General features: G+C 53.5%; 1 protein-coding gene across 1 annotated transcript; it reads left to right on the forward strand.

Moving 5' to 3' along the window:
* The first annotated feature begins 983 nt into the window (after positions 1 to 983).
* LOC309842418 (chymotrypsin-C) lies at positions 984 to 6,844 on the forward strand. Its single transcript, XM_082686554.1, has 8 exons — positions 984 to 1,123; positions 2,230 to 2,321; positions 2,417 to 2,514; positions 3,360 to 3,485; positions 4,297 to 4,433; positions 5,173 to 5,318; positions 6,132 to 6,284; positions 6,782 to 6,844. Exons 1-8 carry the CDS (start codon positions 1,084 to 1,086, stop codon positions 6,794 to 6,796), a joined length of 807 nt encoding a protein of 268 aa, XP_082542680.1. The 5' UTR covers positions 984 to 1,083; the 3' UTR covers positions 6,797 to 6,844.
* Positions 6,845 to 16,494: the final 9,650 nt, after the last annotated feature.

Genomic DNA, 16,494 nt, shown 5'->3' on the forward strand with positions numbered 1-16,494 from the left:
ACCGGCCTCCCGAATGCAACAGAAAGCTCCTCACAGTCTGAGATACCAACAGCCCAGGCCTGGGGCCTGAGATCATCACAGCAGATCAGACCCCGTTAACCAGACCCTTACACTCCGTCTTCATGTCTCTTTTTATTAAAATGGTTTTGATTTTTGTATTACCAAAGTAAAGCAGGCTTGGTTTTGTTTTGTTTTTTTAAAGAATCCGAGCTGTGCAAGGTACCTAGGTTAGAGTCCTCCCCTACCCCTGGACACCCACCACTAACAGCAGAGCGTAGTTTTCTGAATTGCTTTATTAGAAAATAATTCCTAAGGTGAGCTGCGGGCTCCGTTCACAAAACAACTTCCAAGGAGCATCGGTGAATAGAAAGCAAAGGGAGGGGAGACTCTGACAGGGCTGACTCTGGGGAGGAATTTGGCCAACTGGGCGCCTTTCAGGGGCTGCCTGGACCTTAGACTCCATCCAGGGCAGGAAGGCAGGCGACACCCCAGGACCGGATACTATTAGTCGAATGAGGGAGAAAAAAGAGAGGAAGAGAGAGAAGGAAACAGCGTCTCACGACAGGATAAACCCCAGCCCGGTGTCCGAAGTCCTTACTTCAGCCCTCGGCTCTGGGGCTGCCCCGCGGCGCGACCCTGGGCAGTGCTGACCCTCTGAGTCTCTGCTTCCTCCTCTCTCTTGAGCGGACAAAAAAACGTGACTTTCGTGTTGCTAGGACAATTGAGTGACTTCAAGGAGTACCAAGCCCAATGCCTAATAGATGGTAACTACAGAGAGTGAGTTAGGGAGAGAGGATGAGTACAGGCTCCAGGCAGAGAGATGGTGGGGGGGTCCCCCAAACCTGAAAGCCTCAGAATTTGCGGTCTCAGGAGATTGGAGAATCCACACCACTGAGCCAACCCCAGCTCCTGCCCAAATTAAACAGTAACCACCCAAGGTCAGGGAAAGGGCCTTGTCCGAACAGGTTGCTTTCCAAGAGGCGGCTCAACCTTGAGCAGGTGCGCCCACCCCCATCCCCGCCTATAAGTGTGTTCCAACCCGTCTCAACAGCCACTCGCTCCTCAGCCAGTCCCGCTAGCAGCATGCTGGGTGTCACTGTCCTCGCCGCACTCCTGGCCTATGGTAAGCTCTGGGTTGGGGACTGGCTGCAGCCTGCTGTCTCCCAGGGACAAGGAGGGGAGCAGGGGGCCTAGGAAAGGAGTTTTGGGGTGACCAGACAAGCATGTCAGATAAGACACTTGCTTGCTGGGCAATTCTGCTTCCGTATCTGTAGAACAGGGCTGAGGATGTGGCCTGGGGACACAGTAACCAGCCAGCCTCGGTCCCCAGCGGCAGGGACCGTAACGGCTCGGCTTTCCTGGTGTCGGCATCTCTGCCCCGGGGACTGATGCTTGTGCTCATGCATTTTGGGGGCCTTCCCCCAGATAGGAATCGGGGTACTTGGCTTGACCATCACTTACTCTCAGCGGGCCCTCGACTAGCCCCGTGACCTCTCTAAGCCCCACTGGCTCTTAGGACAAATGAGAGCACTTGACAAAGAGTCCTTCCGGCCAACAACAACAATCATGAATAATAATAGCAGCACCTGTTTGTTCCATGGTTACTATGTGCCAGGCACAGTGTTAAGCCCTTTACATGCTGGAGCTGATATGATCCTCAAGAGGCAGGGCCTATGAATATCTCCACTTCACAGACAGGCGGGAGGCTCGGGGAGGCTCGGCATCTCGCCTAAGATCACGTGACTGGTTAGTGGTAGAGCCGGAGTTTGACTCCGGGTCTGTCTTCATGCAGAGCACTTGTTCTTGACCGCTGCACACAGTGGCACAGCTAGGACAGGCTGGACCCCAGGATTCAGTGCTCTCACATCCCCATTACGCTGAGGTCTAAAAAGGGACCACCAAAGGGTGAAGGACGCAGCCAGACCCGTGGGCACACACCCACCCCGGCTTTTGTACGTCCTTCGATGTGTTAAACACGAGGCTCTTCTTATACATCGTCTAGTTTGAGTCCTCAGGATAAACTCACCAGGTTGACGCCATTCTTCCCATTTCACAGAAAGGGAAGCTGAGGCCCAGAGAGCTAGACAGGTTCCCCAAAGCCATGCAGTAAAGCCTGAACCTGTGTCCGCCCCACCCCCGAAGTCTGTGCTCTTTCCACCTGTCCCTTCCCTGCTGGGGATGCCGGGGGGGCCCCTCTCACCTGTGTACTTCCTCTCCTGGGCCCCCCAGCCTCCAGCTGCGGGGCCCCCACCTTCCAGCCCAACCTATCGGCCCGAGTGGTGGGAGGAGACAATGCCAGGCCTCACAGCTGGCCCTGGCAGGTAAGCACACCGCTGCGGGGGGGGGAGGCTGGCTGGAGAGGGTGGCGGGGTGTGGCCCCGGGGCTGATGCGTGGCTCTCCCGCACCTTGCTCCAGATCTCTCTCCAGTACCTCAAGAACGGCGAGTGGAGACATACCTGCGGCGGCACCTTGATTGCCGACAACTACGTGCTCACCGCTGCCCACTGCATCAGGTGAACGGGGCTGGCGCCCTGGGGCCCCACTGTTGCCCTGGGGTGGGGCAGCTCTAAAAGCTGCTTTGACTGAGCATCGACTACACTCCAGACCCTGGGCTAAATAAGCTACTCACGTCCAGTAACTTAGTTCATTCAACACGTATTTATCGCGCGCCCCCAGTGTGCCAGGGAACACGGCAGTGAGGACCAAGGCTGTGCTCTCAGGGAGCTCACATTCCGGCAAAAGAGCAACAGGCCATTGAAGCAGTAAATATATAACGTATCAAGTGGCAGGGAAGAAAAATAAGGCGGGATAAAAAGCCTAAGGGGTCCTATTTTAAATGAGGTGCCCAGGGGAAAATGTCTCTGAAAAGGGGGTATCTGAGCAAAGCCCCGAGGAAAGTAAGGGAAGGGTGTCCCCGGCAGAGGGAACAGCCAGTGCAAAGACCAAGAGGAGGGAACCCACTTGGTAGGTTGGAGAAGTAACAAGGAAGTGCGGGTGGCAGGAGGGAGTGTGTGAGGGGAACCGGAAGTGGGTGACAGAGATCATATGGCTTGGACCAGCTCACCTCGCAGCTGCCTTGGGAAGGGACCCCAACACTGTCTCCACTGTACGGATGAGGGAAATGAGGCCCCAGACCACCCACCTAGGAATCGAAATCGACTTGACTCCAAGAGCAGGGTCTTTACCCTGAGCCCTGGAAAGGCTTAGAGCAGAGAGATGCTCCCTTCTCCCACACCCTCTACAAATGATTCCCACGGTGGCCACAGGGCTGGGTCACCAAAGCCCTGAGTTCCCACCCTCCCCCACCGGCTGGCGAGGGCAGGAAGCCACGCTGACCCAGCCCCCTGCCTCTGCTCAGCAACACCCTGACCTACCGCGTGGCCCTGGGGAAGAACAACCTGGTGGTGGAGGATGAGGAAGGCTCCGTGTTTGCGAATGTGGAATCCATCGTCGTCCACGAGAAGTGGAACTCCTTCCTGGTGCGGTGAGTGCCGACCGTGCCCCTGCCCCTGAGGGGAGCGCACAGGAAGGAGGGGGTCCCTGACATGGAGCTGCCGAGTCTGCCCCCAACCTGGGCCTGGACCCCATCCCCACCCTGAAGAGCCAGCAGATGACCCCTTTATGCAAAATGGGAAAAGGCCAAGTAGACAGACTCCTTTTCCATTTCCATCATTGGCCAACGGCTCCCAGAAGGGACACAGGGAATAAAACCCTGAAGCCCCCACGGTGTCTGGCCTGAAGTCTCTGAGCCGGGACTCACCTTTATGGAGTGCCTACTATATACCCACAGGGCAATAAGCACTTCATATGCCGTGACTTATTTAATCCTCACGACACCCCTAGACATGGACCTAAGACCCAGAGAGGCCAAGTAAGATACATTCCCCAGGCCACACAGCCCGGTGCGTGGCAGAACGGGAAATCAAACTGGTCTGTCTAGGGTCACCAGCTTTCATTCTGTTTACATGAAAATATTAAAAATTGCATCTGCCAGGGCCCCTCTTTAATCCTTTCCAATTGGCTTTAGTTTCTGGTTGATATCTAGCCTTCAGTGTCTCGGAAAGCCCCAACCTCCCCGCTGTAAGGCCTCATAGGACCCGAAGGCACAGGAGGCAGAGGGGAGGGCCACGGCATTAGAAGGCCTAGGGTGACCAGGAGTCCTCCGTGCATATCCTAGACCGGAGGACTCCTGGTCACCCTAGGCTTGACTCCCAGCTGACAGTCCGGGCGGCTTAGCATTGGCTTGTGCAGCCTAGACCTTCCGACACACTCACCACCTCCACTTGGGCTTCCAGCAACGACATTGCTCTCATCAAGCTGGCGGAGCCCGTGCAGCTGAGCGACACCATCCAGGTGGCCTGCCTGCCAGAGGCGGGCTCCTTGCTGCCTCAAGACTACCCCTGCTACGTCACTGGCTGGGGCCGCCTCTGGAGTGAGTACAGTCCCTCCTCCCTCCCCGGCATATCCTGAGAGCCTTCCTGGAGGAAGCGGCTCCCGCAATAAGCATGCCACCCACATTCGCCCACCACTTTTCCTGTCTAAACTTCTCACCATTTTTAACTTTGTAATAATAACAGCTAATATTTATTAAGCATGCAGCGCGGGAAAGATGCCCTGACAAGCACACAGAAGGACTGTTGTGAGGATAAACGCATTAGAACTGGTCAGGTGCTTAGAATAGTGCTTGACGCGTACTTAGTGCCATCTAAGAGACTACAAAATAACCTAAATGAGCCACTGCGGGTAGGGGAGTAGAGCTTATGGTAAACCGTATGTCTAAGTTAAAAGGTTGCATGCAAGTAAGTGGAAGTATAGGAGACTTCGATGAAAATGCGGGTCAATACTTGGACAATATTGGAATGGGAAGGACCTACCGATGTGACGGACGAGAGAAACCGCAGAATCAAAATTAAAGATACTCCTCGAGGTTTTTCTACACATCGGTTCTGCCTCCGGTGGGCTCCCCCGTCCCACCCTAAGAGGGGTCCTGACCCACACTTTAGGACCCTAGGCACAGAGTCATGCCTCTCAACTAGGGGCGCACATGTGGGTCCCACACAGCCTAGGCAGAGCTCACCGGGTCCTGCCCCAGCCCCAGGCAGCCCTCTGTTTCCTGAAGGCTTGGTCCTGCCTGGCTGACCCGGGAACCCCTGTCTGTGCTCTCCCCCCAGCCAACGGCCCCATTGCCGACGAGCTGCAGCAGGGCCTGCAGCCCGTGGTAGATCACGCCACGTGCACCCAGAGGGACTGGTGGGGCAGCATGGTGAAGGACACGATGGTGTGTGCCGGGGGCGACGGCGTCATCTCGGCTTGCAACGTGAGTGTCTGGGCCCTGCGTCCGTCCCTTCCTCCTCCAGGGGGCCCGAGCCGAAGGGGGCAGCGAGGAGGCACAGGAGGGTGGGAGTGGGTGACCCACACGAGCGAGCCGTTCCCCTGCTTGGGCCCAGGAGGCTTAGGGGCAACTTGTCACCCCCCACGCCTCAGCACTGTGGCAAGGGCAGAAGTAACCAAGGAGCACGAGTATGGGAGCTGGAGTCCCAGCCCCACCACGCCCGGCCGCGCCATCTTGCACAGGCCGCTGACCCTCTCTGCACCTCGATTTTCCCATCTATAAAACAGACGCGCAGCGAGCACAGGGCTGGTGTGGGGACCGAGTCTGACAAGCCATGCTCCTTCACGCCATCAGCTCCATCCACCCAGGGAGGCCCAGGACTTAGGGAGTCTGACACAGAAACATCGAGAACCGTCAGAAACTGTCCTTTTTCCAAACACAGCCCCTTGGCCCACTCCCACCTTCCTCATCTCTCAGGTCTCTAACACCTCTCTGGGCTCCCGGCAGCCTGACCTCTCTGGGCAGAGCCTTAGACACGGTGACCTGAACAGCTAGGGAAACCGAGGCCCAGACAGGGCTATCGTTGTCCCAAGATCCCACAGCAACCGAAGAGCTAGTCGGGCACCCCCAAACCACATCTCCTCTGCCCACCCTCCACCATGGACAGGCGGAGGCCAAAACAGGGGGCGCCAGCCCGTTTCCCCCACCGTGACCCGCTCGCCCCTGCCTCACGAGCCTGCCTGGGGGGGGGTGGGGGGGGGAAGGCCCCGCGGCTAATGACCACCCGGTCCGGCACAGGGGGACTCCGGCGGCCCGCTGAACTGCCAGGCTGAGAACGGTGTCTGGGAGGTGCGGGGCATCGTCAGCTTCGGCTCCGGCCTGGGCTGCAACACGCTCAAGAAGCCCACGGTCTTCACCCGCGTGTCCGCCTACATCGACTGGATTAACGAGGTGGGCGCCCGTCCCCAGCCCCCGCCCCCGCCCCACCGGCCCGCGCATGCGCTTGCGCAGGCACGCGCCCCTCCCGGAAGCACCCGCTGCTGAGCTGGCGGCGGTGAGGGGCACCGACACGGATGTCCTACGTTCATCCGCTGGCCTAGGAGCTCCTTACGGCTCCATCCCAGACACCACACCCGTGGCCCCAGGGGTAACGTGGCCCCCGTGAGAGCAGGGCCCAACAGGGGAGATGGGGTCAGCATGGACAGTGGGGGGAACCGAGGTCACCCTGGGCTCCGGGCCTTCGTGCTTGGGGGCAGGGTGTGTTCTGAGCCCCGTTTGCCCAGTGGTCTGAAGTGTCGAGGGGGCTCAGACCCGTTGGGCAGAGGTGAGACATGGCTGCCTGCCGTGACCCCTGTTTCTATAGTCCAGGGTGGTGCTCTCTCCGGAAGGGGACACACACACACACACTCCCCTCCACCAAGTCCTCACTCTGTTCTCTTCTCTTCCAGAAAATGCAGCAGTGATTCATCCTTGGGAGCCTGCAACCCCAATAAACCTCCTTCCCCACTCAAGCTGCCTGCATTCTTGATGTGTGCCTCCCCTGGGGGGTCCCGGGCTCTGTAGGGGCTGCCCCTTGCCACACCAGGGATGCAAAGAGAGCCCCCCTCTGCCAGCCTGGTGAGACTGTGGGGGAAGCCGGTGGGGTGCTACGGGAAGGGGAATTTCAGAAAGCCCCATGGTGGCCTGAGAGGCTAGGAGTTAGGACACACCGGCCGCTTTCGCCCCAGCATCTCACAGGCTGTGACCCACAGTCTCCTGATCAGATCACCACCTTCCTGATCCTTCCTCCACAGAGGAGTCTGGTGGGGCCTCAGGCCGCCCCCATCCACTGCAGGTGGGGGATGGGGTTTCCCCAAGAGCAGCTCCCCAGCCTGGAAATGCTGGCCATGGGAGGGTGCCCATTACACTGGGTCCCGGAGAAAGAGGCTCCCCAGTAGGCCCCTACTGGAGCAGCAGACCCCGTAGCCGCTGTTAGCCTGGGCTCTCTCAGCCAGGAAGTGTTTCATGAGCCCTGTCCTTATGCCAGCCCTGTGCAGGGCATCGTGAGGTAGATGAGGCCCCAGAGCCTCCCTCAGGGGGCATAGGTTTGAGGAAAAGAGTGATTTCTACCCGTAATCCCAGCAGGTCAGAGCTGGAAAACTTGCACTGTACCAGAAGGGTGGGTGGGGAAACTGAGGCCCAGAGAGAAGACAGAGCTGAGCCAGCTCAGGATGACCAGTAATGCAGGAGCCACAGAGGCTTAGGGAAGGAAGGGAGCCCTCCTGAGGCCAACAAGAGGGCAAGCGGGGCCAAAAAAGAGGGTGATCCAGTGTCCAAGTGGGGCCCCAGACCCTTGACCATGGTGTTCCCGAGAATGCACTCATCTATGGAGGGAGTGCTCCCACCCGAGGTCTGGACCCCTGCTGGGAGAGTCCCCAGCTACAGCAGCCTCTGGTTGGCCTTGAGCCGTCCGCTTTCCCCCCATCAGAGTTTGGCTCCTGGAGATGAGGACCAGACACACCTCCCATACCTTACTAGGCCAGGGCGATTCTCAGGAAAGATTTTAGTTACTCAACAAGCAAAGAGGCCCTCAAGCAGCCTGGCATCTGCTCAGTCCTGGGAATCCAGGGATGGTTCAGACAAGATCTCTGTTCGGCAAGAGATGAACCAACAGATTCCTGAATTCCCTGGTGTGAGTATGGAGGTTGGAGAGTACAGAGCAGGAACATAGAAAGGGAACACTGCAATCAGTGTTGGTTGGCAGGAAAAGTCTAGGATGGCTTCCTGGAGGTGGTGATGCCCAAGCTGAGTCTTAAAATGTGAATAGAAGGTACCCAAGTATAGAAGATGCTGCTGGTGGCTTGACCCAAACTTCATTTCTAGCTGCCTCCTTTTGTGCCTGTCTCCATGTCTATTAGAGTTTACAAACACTAAATACTTGCTGCCCTCAGGTCCCTTGCAGCTAATTTTATTAATAAAATAAAAGCTAATACATATTGAGCACTTACAATGTGCCAGGCCCTATTCTACAGGTTTTTGCATGCATTCCCTCCCTGAATCTCCAAAACGACCCTATGAGGTTTTTCACCAATGAGAAAATTGAGGCTAGAGAGGGCTGGTGACTTCCCAAGGTGATTTAACTAGGAGGTGATGGGGTTTGGATCCAGGCATTGGTAATCTGGCTCCAGAACCCATGCTCTTGACCACCACAACTCTACTGCCCTGCAAGAATATGGATATGGATGTGATGCATGGAGCTGAAGCAGCCATCTTGTAGCCAGGAAAACTGCAGCCATGAGTTCCACCATCACTAAGTTGCAGATCCAATGCCAGCAACCAGGCTCTGAATGTCTTATTATGTGAAAATAATAATAATAATAATAAACCTGCACTGGTTTTAACCACCGTAATGAGGTTGTCAGTTATCTGCAGTTCGGCACACCCCTCTGTGGTACCTGGGGGGAATAACCTAAGGGATGGCTTTCCCAACTGAGAGAAGGGCGTGAACAGAATCACGGCAGCTACTTGGAAGATATCTCCAAGCAACGGGTGCTGCTAGAGCATAAAGTGCGGGGCAGGGAAAGAGGGACCAGCAATTCCGGTACTGGGTAGTTTTCCAGGATGCAGGGACTTTCAGAGCTAAGACTGGGACAGTCCCAGGCAAACTGGGATGATTGGCCACCCAGGCAGGGAACGGCAAGAGATGTGTCTGGAAAGTGAGCAAAAGTCTTTCAAGGACAGCCTTGCACTGTGGCAGGGACTGTTGGGACTTTATTCTGAGGGTGGTAGAGAGCCAGAGAAAGGTTGTGGATAGAAAAGGACCCCTGGGTTCAGATATGTACCCCCAAAGCATGCATCTGACAGCTGTATGCAGGGTGACTTGGAGCAGGCAAGAGTGGAGGCACAGAGGCCAGCCAGGAGGCTAATGCAATGAACCGGGACAAAATCAGCATGGCCCGACCTAGGCAATGACAGAGAGAGGGGTTTAGTAGCTCAGTAATAATTCAGTGCTGACATAAGAGGCATCTGAGTTGTGTCGCTGAGCTGCCCCCTCCTGTCTAAAATCTATATAAACTTTCATGAATGTGTTTGAATTATCCAGATTGCTTTTTATTAGCTAATAAAGGATAAAACACAAGCCACGGCTCTGTTCACCCAGCGAGAGTGTACAATTCTCAGACTTGGGGACAAGAGCCACTGCCGTGTGCATGTCTATCTGTGGCAAACAGAGTAACAGCCCTCCTAAGACGTCCACGTCCTCATGTACGGGACCTGCTAATGTGTTACCTCCTGCTGCAAAAGGGATTTGGCAGACGTGATTGCTCTGTGGCCTCGGGATGGGGGGAGTATCCTCCATTACCCAGTCCTGTGTTACAGGCGGTTTGGAGGCGGAGGGGGGATAGGGCTGGGAGCAGGGGGTCAGAGTCAGATGGCAATTTTAAGATGTTCCGCTGCTGGCTTTACAGAGGGAGGAAGGGGTCACAAGCCAAGGAGGGCAGGCGACCTCTAGAGGCTGGAAAAGATTGGGAAAAGGGTTCTCCCCGAGAGCCTCCAGAGCTACAAGATAATTATTCTACGGGTTTTAGGCCAGTAAACGATTTGCGATCATTTGTTAAGGCAGCAATAGGAAATAACTACCCCGTCCCTCCTCCCTCCCGGCAGAATCTGGAGTGAGCCATGGGAGTGCAAGGAGAGGCAAGGGAGGGGTCATGAGGGACTCCCTTGGGTGACAGCAAGGATCTGGGGACTTTGTCAAGAGGCCACAAACCAATGGCTGGAAGTGAGGGAAAGTGGGCGCTGAGGCGCTGACCCGCCCATTCACCTTCCACCTCAGCAGCGGAACCCCCGGCCCCGAGGGCCCAGAGCCCCACAGGCCCAGGACCACTGAGTGCTCTTGGGAGTATAACGCAGTCACTGGGTATTGAGCCTCGATCTGTGCGCCAAGTGCCACTCAAGGGCTTCAGGTGCACACTCCCTTAATAATCACGACAACTCTGATTATTCTCCCCCTCGACAGATGGGGAAATTGAGGCTCAGAGAGGTTTTAAAACTCTCCCAAGGTCACACAGCAAGTAGCGGGTGCCACAACCTAAGCCCAGCCTGGGTGGCTAACAACTATGTTATTCTGCCATTAGTGCCCAGACTTAAAGGACTGTGCCCCCAGCCCCCCACCCCGGCACAGTGCAGCCCCCTAGTGGCCCTGCTGGGGACAGGTGCAGCGTGGGTGTGCTGACAAGCCTCAAGGAAGCTGGCAGAGTCCTGATAGAAAATCGAGAGGAGAATTATTTATTTTTTTTCCTAAGATTTTATTTATTCTTATTTGAGAGAGAGAGCGCATGTGCCCACGTCCACAAGCAGGGCAGAGGTAGAGGGAGACGCAGACTCCCCACCAAGCAGGGAGCCCTGTTCTGGGCTCAATACCAGGACCTCAAGATCAGGACCTGAGCCAAAGGCAGACACTGACGGAGCCCCCCAGGCGTCCCCTCGAGAGGGGAATTATTGCTGGTGTGAATAACAGCCCTGTGTGACAACCAACCACAGGCCCTCCGTGGCATCCGATGACAAGCATTTCTTTTTCACATGTCTGAGGTCAGCCGGGAGTCAGGTGGCCCTGGGGACGTTGGCTGGAATCACTCCAAGTCAGGGCTCTGCGGCCGCTGAGCAGGTCTGGTTGGGGCAGCTCAGCTCCACGTGTCTCTCCCCTTCCTCCCAGAAGGACACGGCAGAGTGACAAGACCAAAGCCATGAGTACAGGGAAGGCTTGAGAATCGGGCCCAGAGAGGCAATTCAGCCCATCCACATTATCTCTGGCACAAATTAAGAGCACAAACTGTGACAGGGCAGAAGGAAGGGCGCTCACTGGGCCAGAGCTCTGAACTGTACCACTGACAAGGAGGGGCAGTGGCTGAGTCACTTAATTGCCCAGAGCCTCAGTTTCCCTATCTGTAAAATGGGCCTCTGCCCTCCATCCCCGTCAAAAGCCAATTAAATAACAGAGGCTTGTGATAAGCATCATTAGTACTACCAACTGCACACCTGGGCCCTGTGAGCAGCTCTTCTCTCTTGCTTTCAATCCTTAGGAGACAGGATTAAGACGATTTAATCAATCAATCAGGATTCATTCCTTAGGAGACAAAGCCTCACTCCCAGCAGGCGTGTGGGGCCAGCGTCTCTGAATGTTTGCTCCTTGGCAGACCGGCGGGGGATATAAAGGCAGAGAATAAAGGCAAAGCCTCTTCCTAAAGCATCAATTTCCTATGAAGATTGGGTAGGAAGGAAAAAAAAAACTATATTAAACCCAGCTATGCCATGAAGCCAGCTACAAAATTCAGATTCAGCTTTCCAGATGAGAGACGAGACTTCTGAGAACTTTTGGGACGTAACTGCGGAGCGCTAGACGCCAAATCGTTGCTCCACTAGGACGAGAGCCTGCGAACCAAGTATGTTTTGTAAATAAAGTTTTATTGGAACACAGCTACGCCATATGGCTGCGTTTCCCCTGCAACAACAGAGCCGACTGCTTGCAGCAGAGACCGTATGGTCCGAGAGCCTAAAATATTTACGATCTGGTCCTTTGCAGAAAGTTTGCCAGCCCCGATCTACTAGGATTCTTTGATGAAACAGTTTGAGGAATGCTGTGCTCTTCTAACACTTGAGGCCTGCAGGTCTGAGAATTTAAGAGGGAACATTGCAGGGGGGCCTGGCTGATGCAGTCAGGAAGCCTCTTGACTTCAGCTCGGGTCATGATCTCAGGGTTGTGAGACGGAGCCCTGCGTCAGGCCGCAATCTCTGCTTGAGATTCTCGCTCCCCCTCCTTCTGTCCTCCCCCCTCCCACTCGCTTGTGTGCTCTCTCTCTCTCTCAAACAATAAATAAATTGTAAAATCCTGGAGAGTGAACATTTTAGTACACATTTGCTTGCCCTAACCTGATTCGTCCCACATTTCTTTTCTTTTTTTTTTTTTTTTTAAGATTTTATTTATTTATTTGATGGAGACAGAGATCACAAGTAGGCAGAGAGGCTGACAGAGAGAGAGGAAGAAGCAGGCTCCCTACTGAGCAGAGAGCCCGACGCAGGGCTCGATCCCAGGACCCTGAGACCGTGACCTGAGCCGAAGGCAGAGGCTTAACCCACTGAGCCACCCAGGTGCCCCCATCCCACATTTGAACATGCAGAAGAACCCCCTGTCTTGTTCCAAAAACGGCAGATGCTGAATCGGCAGGTCTGAGTGGGGGAGGGTCTGCATTTCTCACCAGATCCTAAACTACGCCACTGCCGCTGGTGGTGGTCCAGACCACTCTCTCTGAGGAGCAAGGATCCAAACCACGGAGTCAGGACACAGAAGCATGGGGGACGTAAACCGAAGTCCCTACCCACAGAACTATAGGCTTCTCAGAGGAACCCTTCTGAATGAGTCATAAACCCCATGAGAAGGTCCCCTCTGCATCTGCCTGTCCACAGGGAGACATCAAGGACCCAGCCCAGCTCAGAAGTTTCTGGATTGCCTTGTTGTCCAACAACATGTAAATAAGTGAGCTCCAGAGAGGAAAGCGGGTTGTGGGGTCACTTTCTCTCCACTGGCCTAATTTCCATTCCCTCGAAGCCTGGGGTTTTGTTAGGAGGAGTTAGGGGTAGCATTGGAACTAGAACCCCGGTGTTCTGATTTCCTGTCCAGCGGGAGTCTGCACCCCAGCCTCCCTCACCTTCAGGTGACCCTTGCGTGATGACAAAACACACAGGTTTTCTCAGCCTTAGGGCAATCCTGCAGTTGGGGCTGTTGCTGGCCCCAAGTGGGCCCGTTCCGTGGTGCTCTGGAGACCAAGACTACACCAGGCAGAGGTCACTTTATTTGTACAAACAAGGAGGTCCTTGGGGAATAGCTTCCAAAGCCAGGACTCCCCAGCAGGCTCCTTTTATTAGGGCTTGAGATGAATATTCAGAGAGGGTTTTAACATTCTAACGAAGCTGAGGTAATTGTCAGGGAATTTGTGATTCATATGGGCAGGTGTGTTCCCTAAACGTTTCTTTTCCTGTTCCTGCAATTCATTAGTTGATTTCTAAAAGATGACACGGACAGGTCGAAGTCTCTAGGACTTTCTGAGCTTAGGAGGTCAGTCCTGAGTTAAGGGGATCCATCCTGAGCTCAGAGGGCGGAGGAGTTTCATACGGGTAATGGGACCCAGACGGTGACTGAGGAAACTCAGGCCCATAAGATGAGTGAATTGTCCAAGATAGAACATTCAAATCTGACTCAGTGAGGACAAGCCCAGGTCTTCACTGCTGACGTCTACTTACTTTCTGGCTATGGTCACTGGCCTGCCTGGCACCAGGCTCTGACCACAAGCAAGGAGGCTGAGAGTCTAAAAGGAAGAGTGAGGAAACCCTTCATGCTCTACACCCTTCCCCCACCAAAAACAAGGGGCTTATTGCAGGACGACTCAGAAAGCCATCACCAGTGGCATCAAGTAAAGGGACTCGGAAAACAAATCAGCCTAGGATGGCTTTCCTGTTTTGCCTTAGGAGATGTGTGACCTTGGGCAAGTCACTTTACCTCTCTGAACCTCAGCTTCCTTGTCTCATATATGGAACCCTCTTGCAGGGTTTTGTAAAGCTTATATAAGACATGCAAACACATCTGACATCTGTATGTGGTGTTTGGCAAGTGTCAGCTCCCTTTCTAAGAAAGTCCTGCTTTGACCCGATTTGGCAGATGAAGGTATCAGAGAAGGAGCAAAACTGCTGTTGTGGTGGGAGCAGACAGTGAAACACACCTTGATCCATCCCAACCCAGCCCTCCTCTGCCAGCACGCTCTCTTTTACCCCAAGACTGGCGCTGCCAACCCCCAACTGTGCAAATCTATGTTATATTCCTCTCATGTAAACGCATTCCCTGTGTTTTTAAAATCCTTGCTATAATGTTGCAACATTTCTTTCTCTCTCTGTTTCACCAAGGGGCAGGCCCCAGGCCTAGAGACTTCTGTGACTCACACAAGGTCACACGGCGAGCCCGGGCTCAGCCTAGAACAAAATCTTCAACCTTGGCGCCATTGACATTGGGAGTGGGATAATTCCTGTGAGGGGCTGCCCTGTGCATTGTGGGCCCCTCTCATTTCTACCCACTAAATTCCAGGAGTGCCCCAGACCCCGCCATGACAACTGAATGTCTCCAGACATGGCTGGATGTTCCCTGGTGGGGAATGTCAGCCCCACTGGGAATCGCCTAGGGTGCCATTTCTTCAGCATGCAAACCTGATCTTTTTTTTTAAGAGAGGTATCTTTTTTTTTTTTTTTTTTTAAGATTTTGGGGCGCCTGGGTGGCTCAGTGGGTTAATGCCTCTGCCTTCGGCTCAGGTCATGATCCCAGGGTCCTGGGATCGAGCCCCGCATCAGGATCTCTGTTCAGCAGGGAGCCTGCTTCCCTTCTTCTCTCTGTCTGCCTCTCTGCCTACTTGTGATCTCTGTCTGTCAAATAAATAAATAAATAAATAAATAAATAAATAAATAAATAAGATTTTATTTATTTATTTGACAGAGAGAGATCACAAGTAGGCAGAGAGGCAGGCAGAGAGAGAGAGGAGGAAGTAGGCTCCCTGCTGAGCAGGGAGCCCCATGCGGGGCTCGATCCCAGGACCCTGAGATCATGGCCCGAGCCGAAGGCAGCGGCTTAACCCGCTGAGCCACCCAGGTGCCCCTCTTTTTTTTTTTTTTTTTAAACAAAACCCCAAGGACCGACAACCAATATTTTTCCTTTTTTTTTTTTTTAGCAAATAATCTCTTAATAGCAAATAGAACCCATATTTCAATATCCACCTTTGGCATCTTTTTCAAAGTATTTCCAAGATGACAGGTAGGAAGAGAAATGGGGGGAAAAATTGCACACACGGGCCCTTTGTTCCACTTGGCTTTGAGAAAATCCCCAATTTTTGTACTCCTAATATATCTCTGGCCTCCAAGCCCACTCATAACGCCAGAGTCTTGGGCCAACCACACTTATAGGACTCCTACAGACACTCCGTGATCAGGCCCCTACCACTGTCTGCATTGGTGGCTGGAGGTAAGCCCTGTCACCCAGAGACACCTTCCCAGTCCTCCAGTGGATTGGAGCCCTCCCTGCCCACACTGGACTCAGTCCTGTGGTTAAAAGAAAGCTGGATGGAAGTTTCAAAGCAGGACTCTATGACTTCTTAGGATCCTTCCAGAGCAAGGATTTTTTTTCTTTGGGGTTTGGGAATGCAGGAAGTGTAGGTTATATTGTTTGAATGGGTCACTACTTCCTAAACCCAAAACCTTTTCTCTTTTTAGAACTCTAAGCTGTGGGCTCCCCATTCAGGGGCCCCAACCGCCCGGGGTGGTTGGAAGTGAAGATGGGGAATGAGCCAACAACTGGCCCTAGAAGATGAGTAAACCCACACTCCACTTCTCCCCTCCCTGCACTTAATGACCTCACATAACCTCTTTGCCCGCCACCACGGGGTCTACGGCACTGGCAAAGGTCAGGAAAGTTCACCCATAAAATACATTTCTGTGGCCTTGGTCAACCTTGGAGTTGGAGGAAGAGATGCCTTCTCCATCTTGGGTAAGGAACGGCCCCACTCCACTACCCATGAGGCATAAATTCACAAGTAGAGTCTTACCCTGGTGACCAACCACAGACTGGCTTACAAATGTACTATTAGTCTATGGACCATTCACACCACCGATGCAAATGTTCCTTGCTTTAAGGAACCAATCAGTGCTGCTTATGCAAATGACTTCTCAACTATAGGCTAACTGATGTTAAACCAATGAACTTAAATGTTTCCTTGCTGTGAAATAATCATAGTGACATTGAGACGAAAATGCTGGGTGCGGCACAGACACAAGTTACTAGGACCTGTTACTGGTGGGATACCCGAAGGATATATGGAGGCTGACATTGACATAAACAAATACAGGAAAATCTCTCTTATCTGATATGATTGACACAGTGTAAGTGAAAAGTTGGTTGGAGAGAAATTATTACAAATCACCCATTACAAATTATTACAATTAAGCATTTATTTTAATTTAAAACTCATAAATAGATGCGTCTGCCAATCCTTTGAGTTCTTCGCTTTCTGTCTTCTATAAACCACTGCCGTCATACGTCACCCATAATTCCATTTTTTTTTAAAGATTTTATTTATTTATTTGACAGAGAGAG

Source organism: Mustela nivalis (genome assembly GCF_964662115.1).
Source record: "Mustela nivalis genome assembly, chromosome: 10".
NCBI lineage: Eukaryota > Metazoa > Chordata > Mammalia > Carnivora > Mustelidae > Mustela > Mustela nivalis.

Excerpts from the sequence above, each read along its gene's own strand:
- LOC309842418 (XM_082686554.1), top strand. The coding sequence starts at position 1,084 with ATGCTGGGTGTCACTGTCCTCGCCGCACTCCTGGCCTATG. Across the intron at positions 1,124-2,229 it reads CGCCGCACTCCTGGCCTATG|CCTCCAGCTGCGGGGCCCCC; the intron begins GTAAGCTCTGGG and ends TGGGCCCCCCAG. Across the intron at positions 2,322-2,416 it reads CTCACAGCTGGCCCTGGCAG|ATCTCTCTCCAGTACCTCAA; the intron begins GTAAGCACACCG and ends ACCTTGCTCCAG.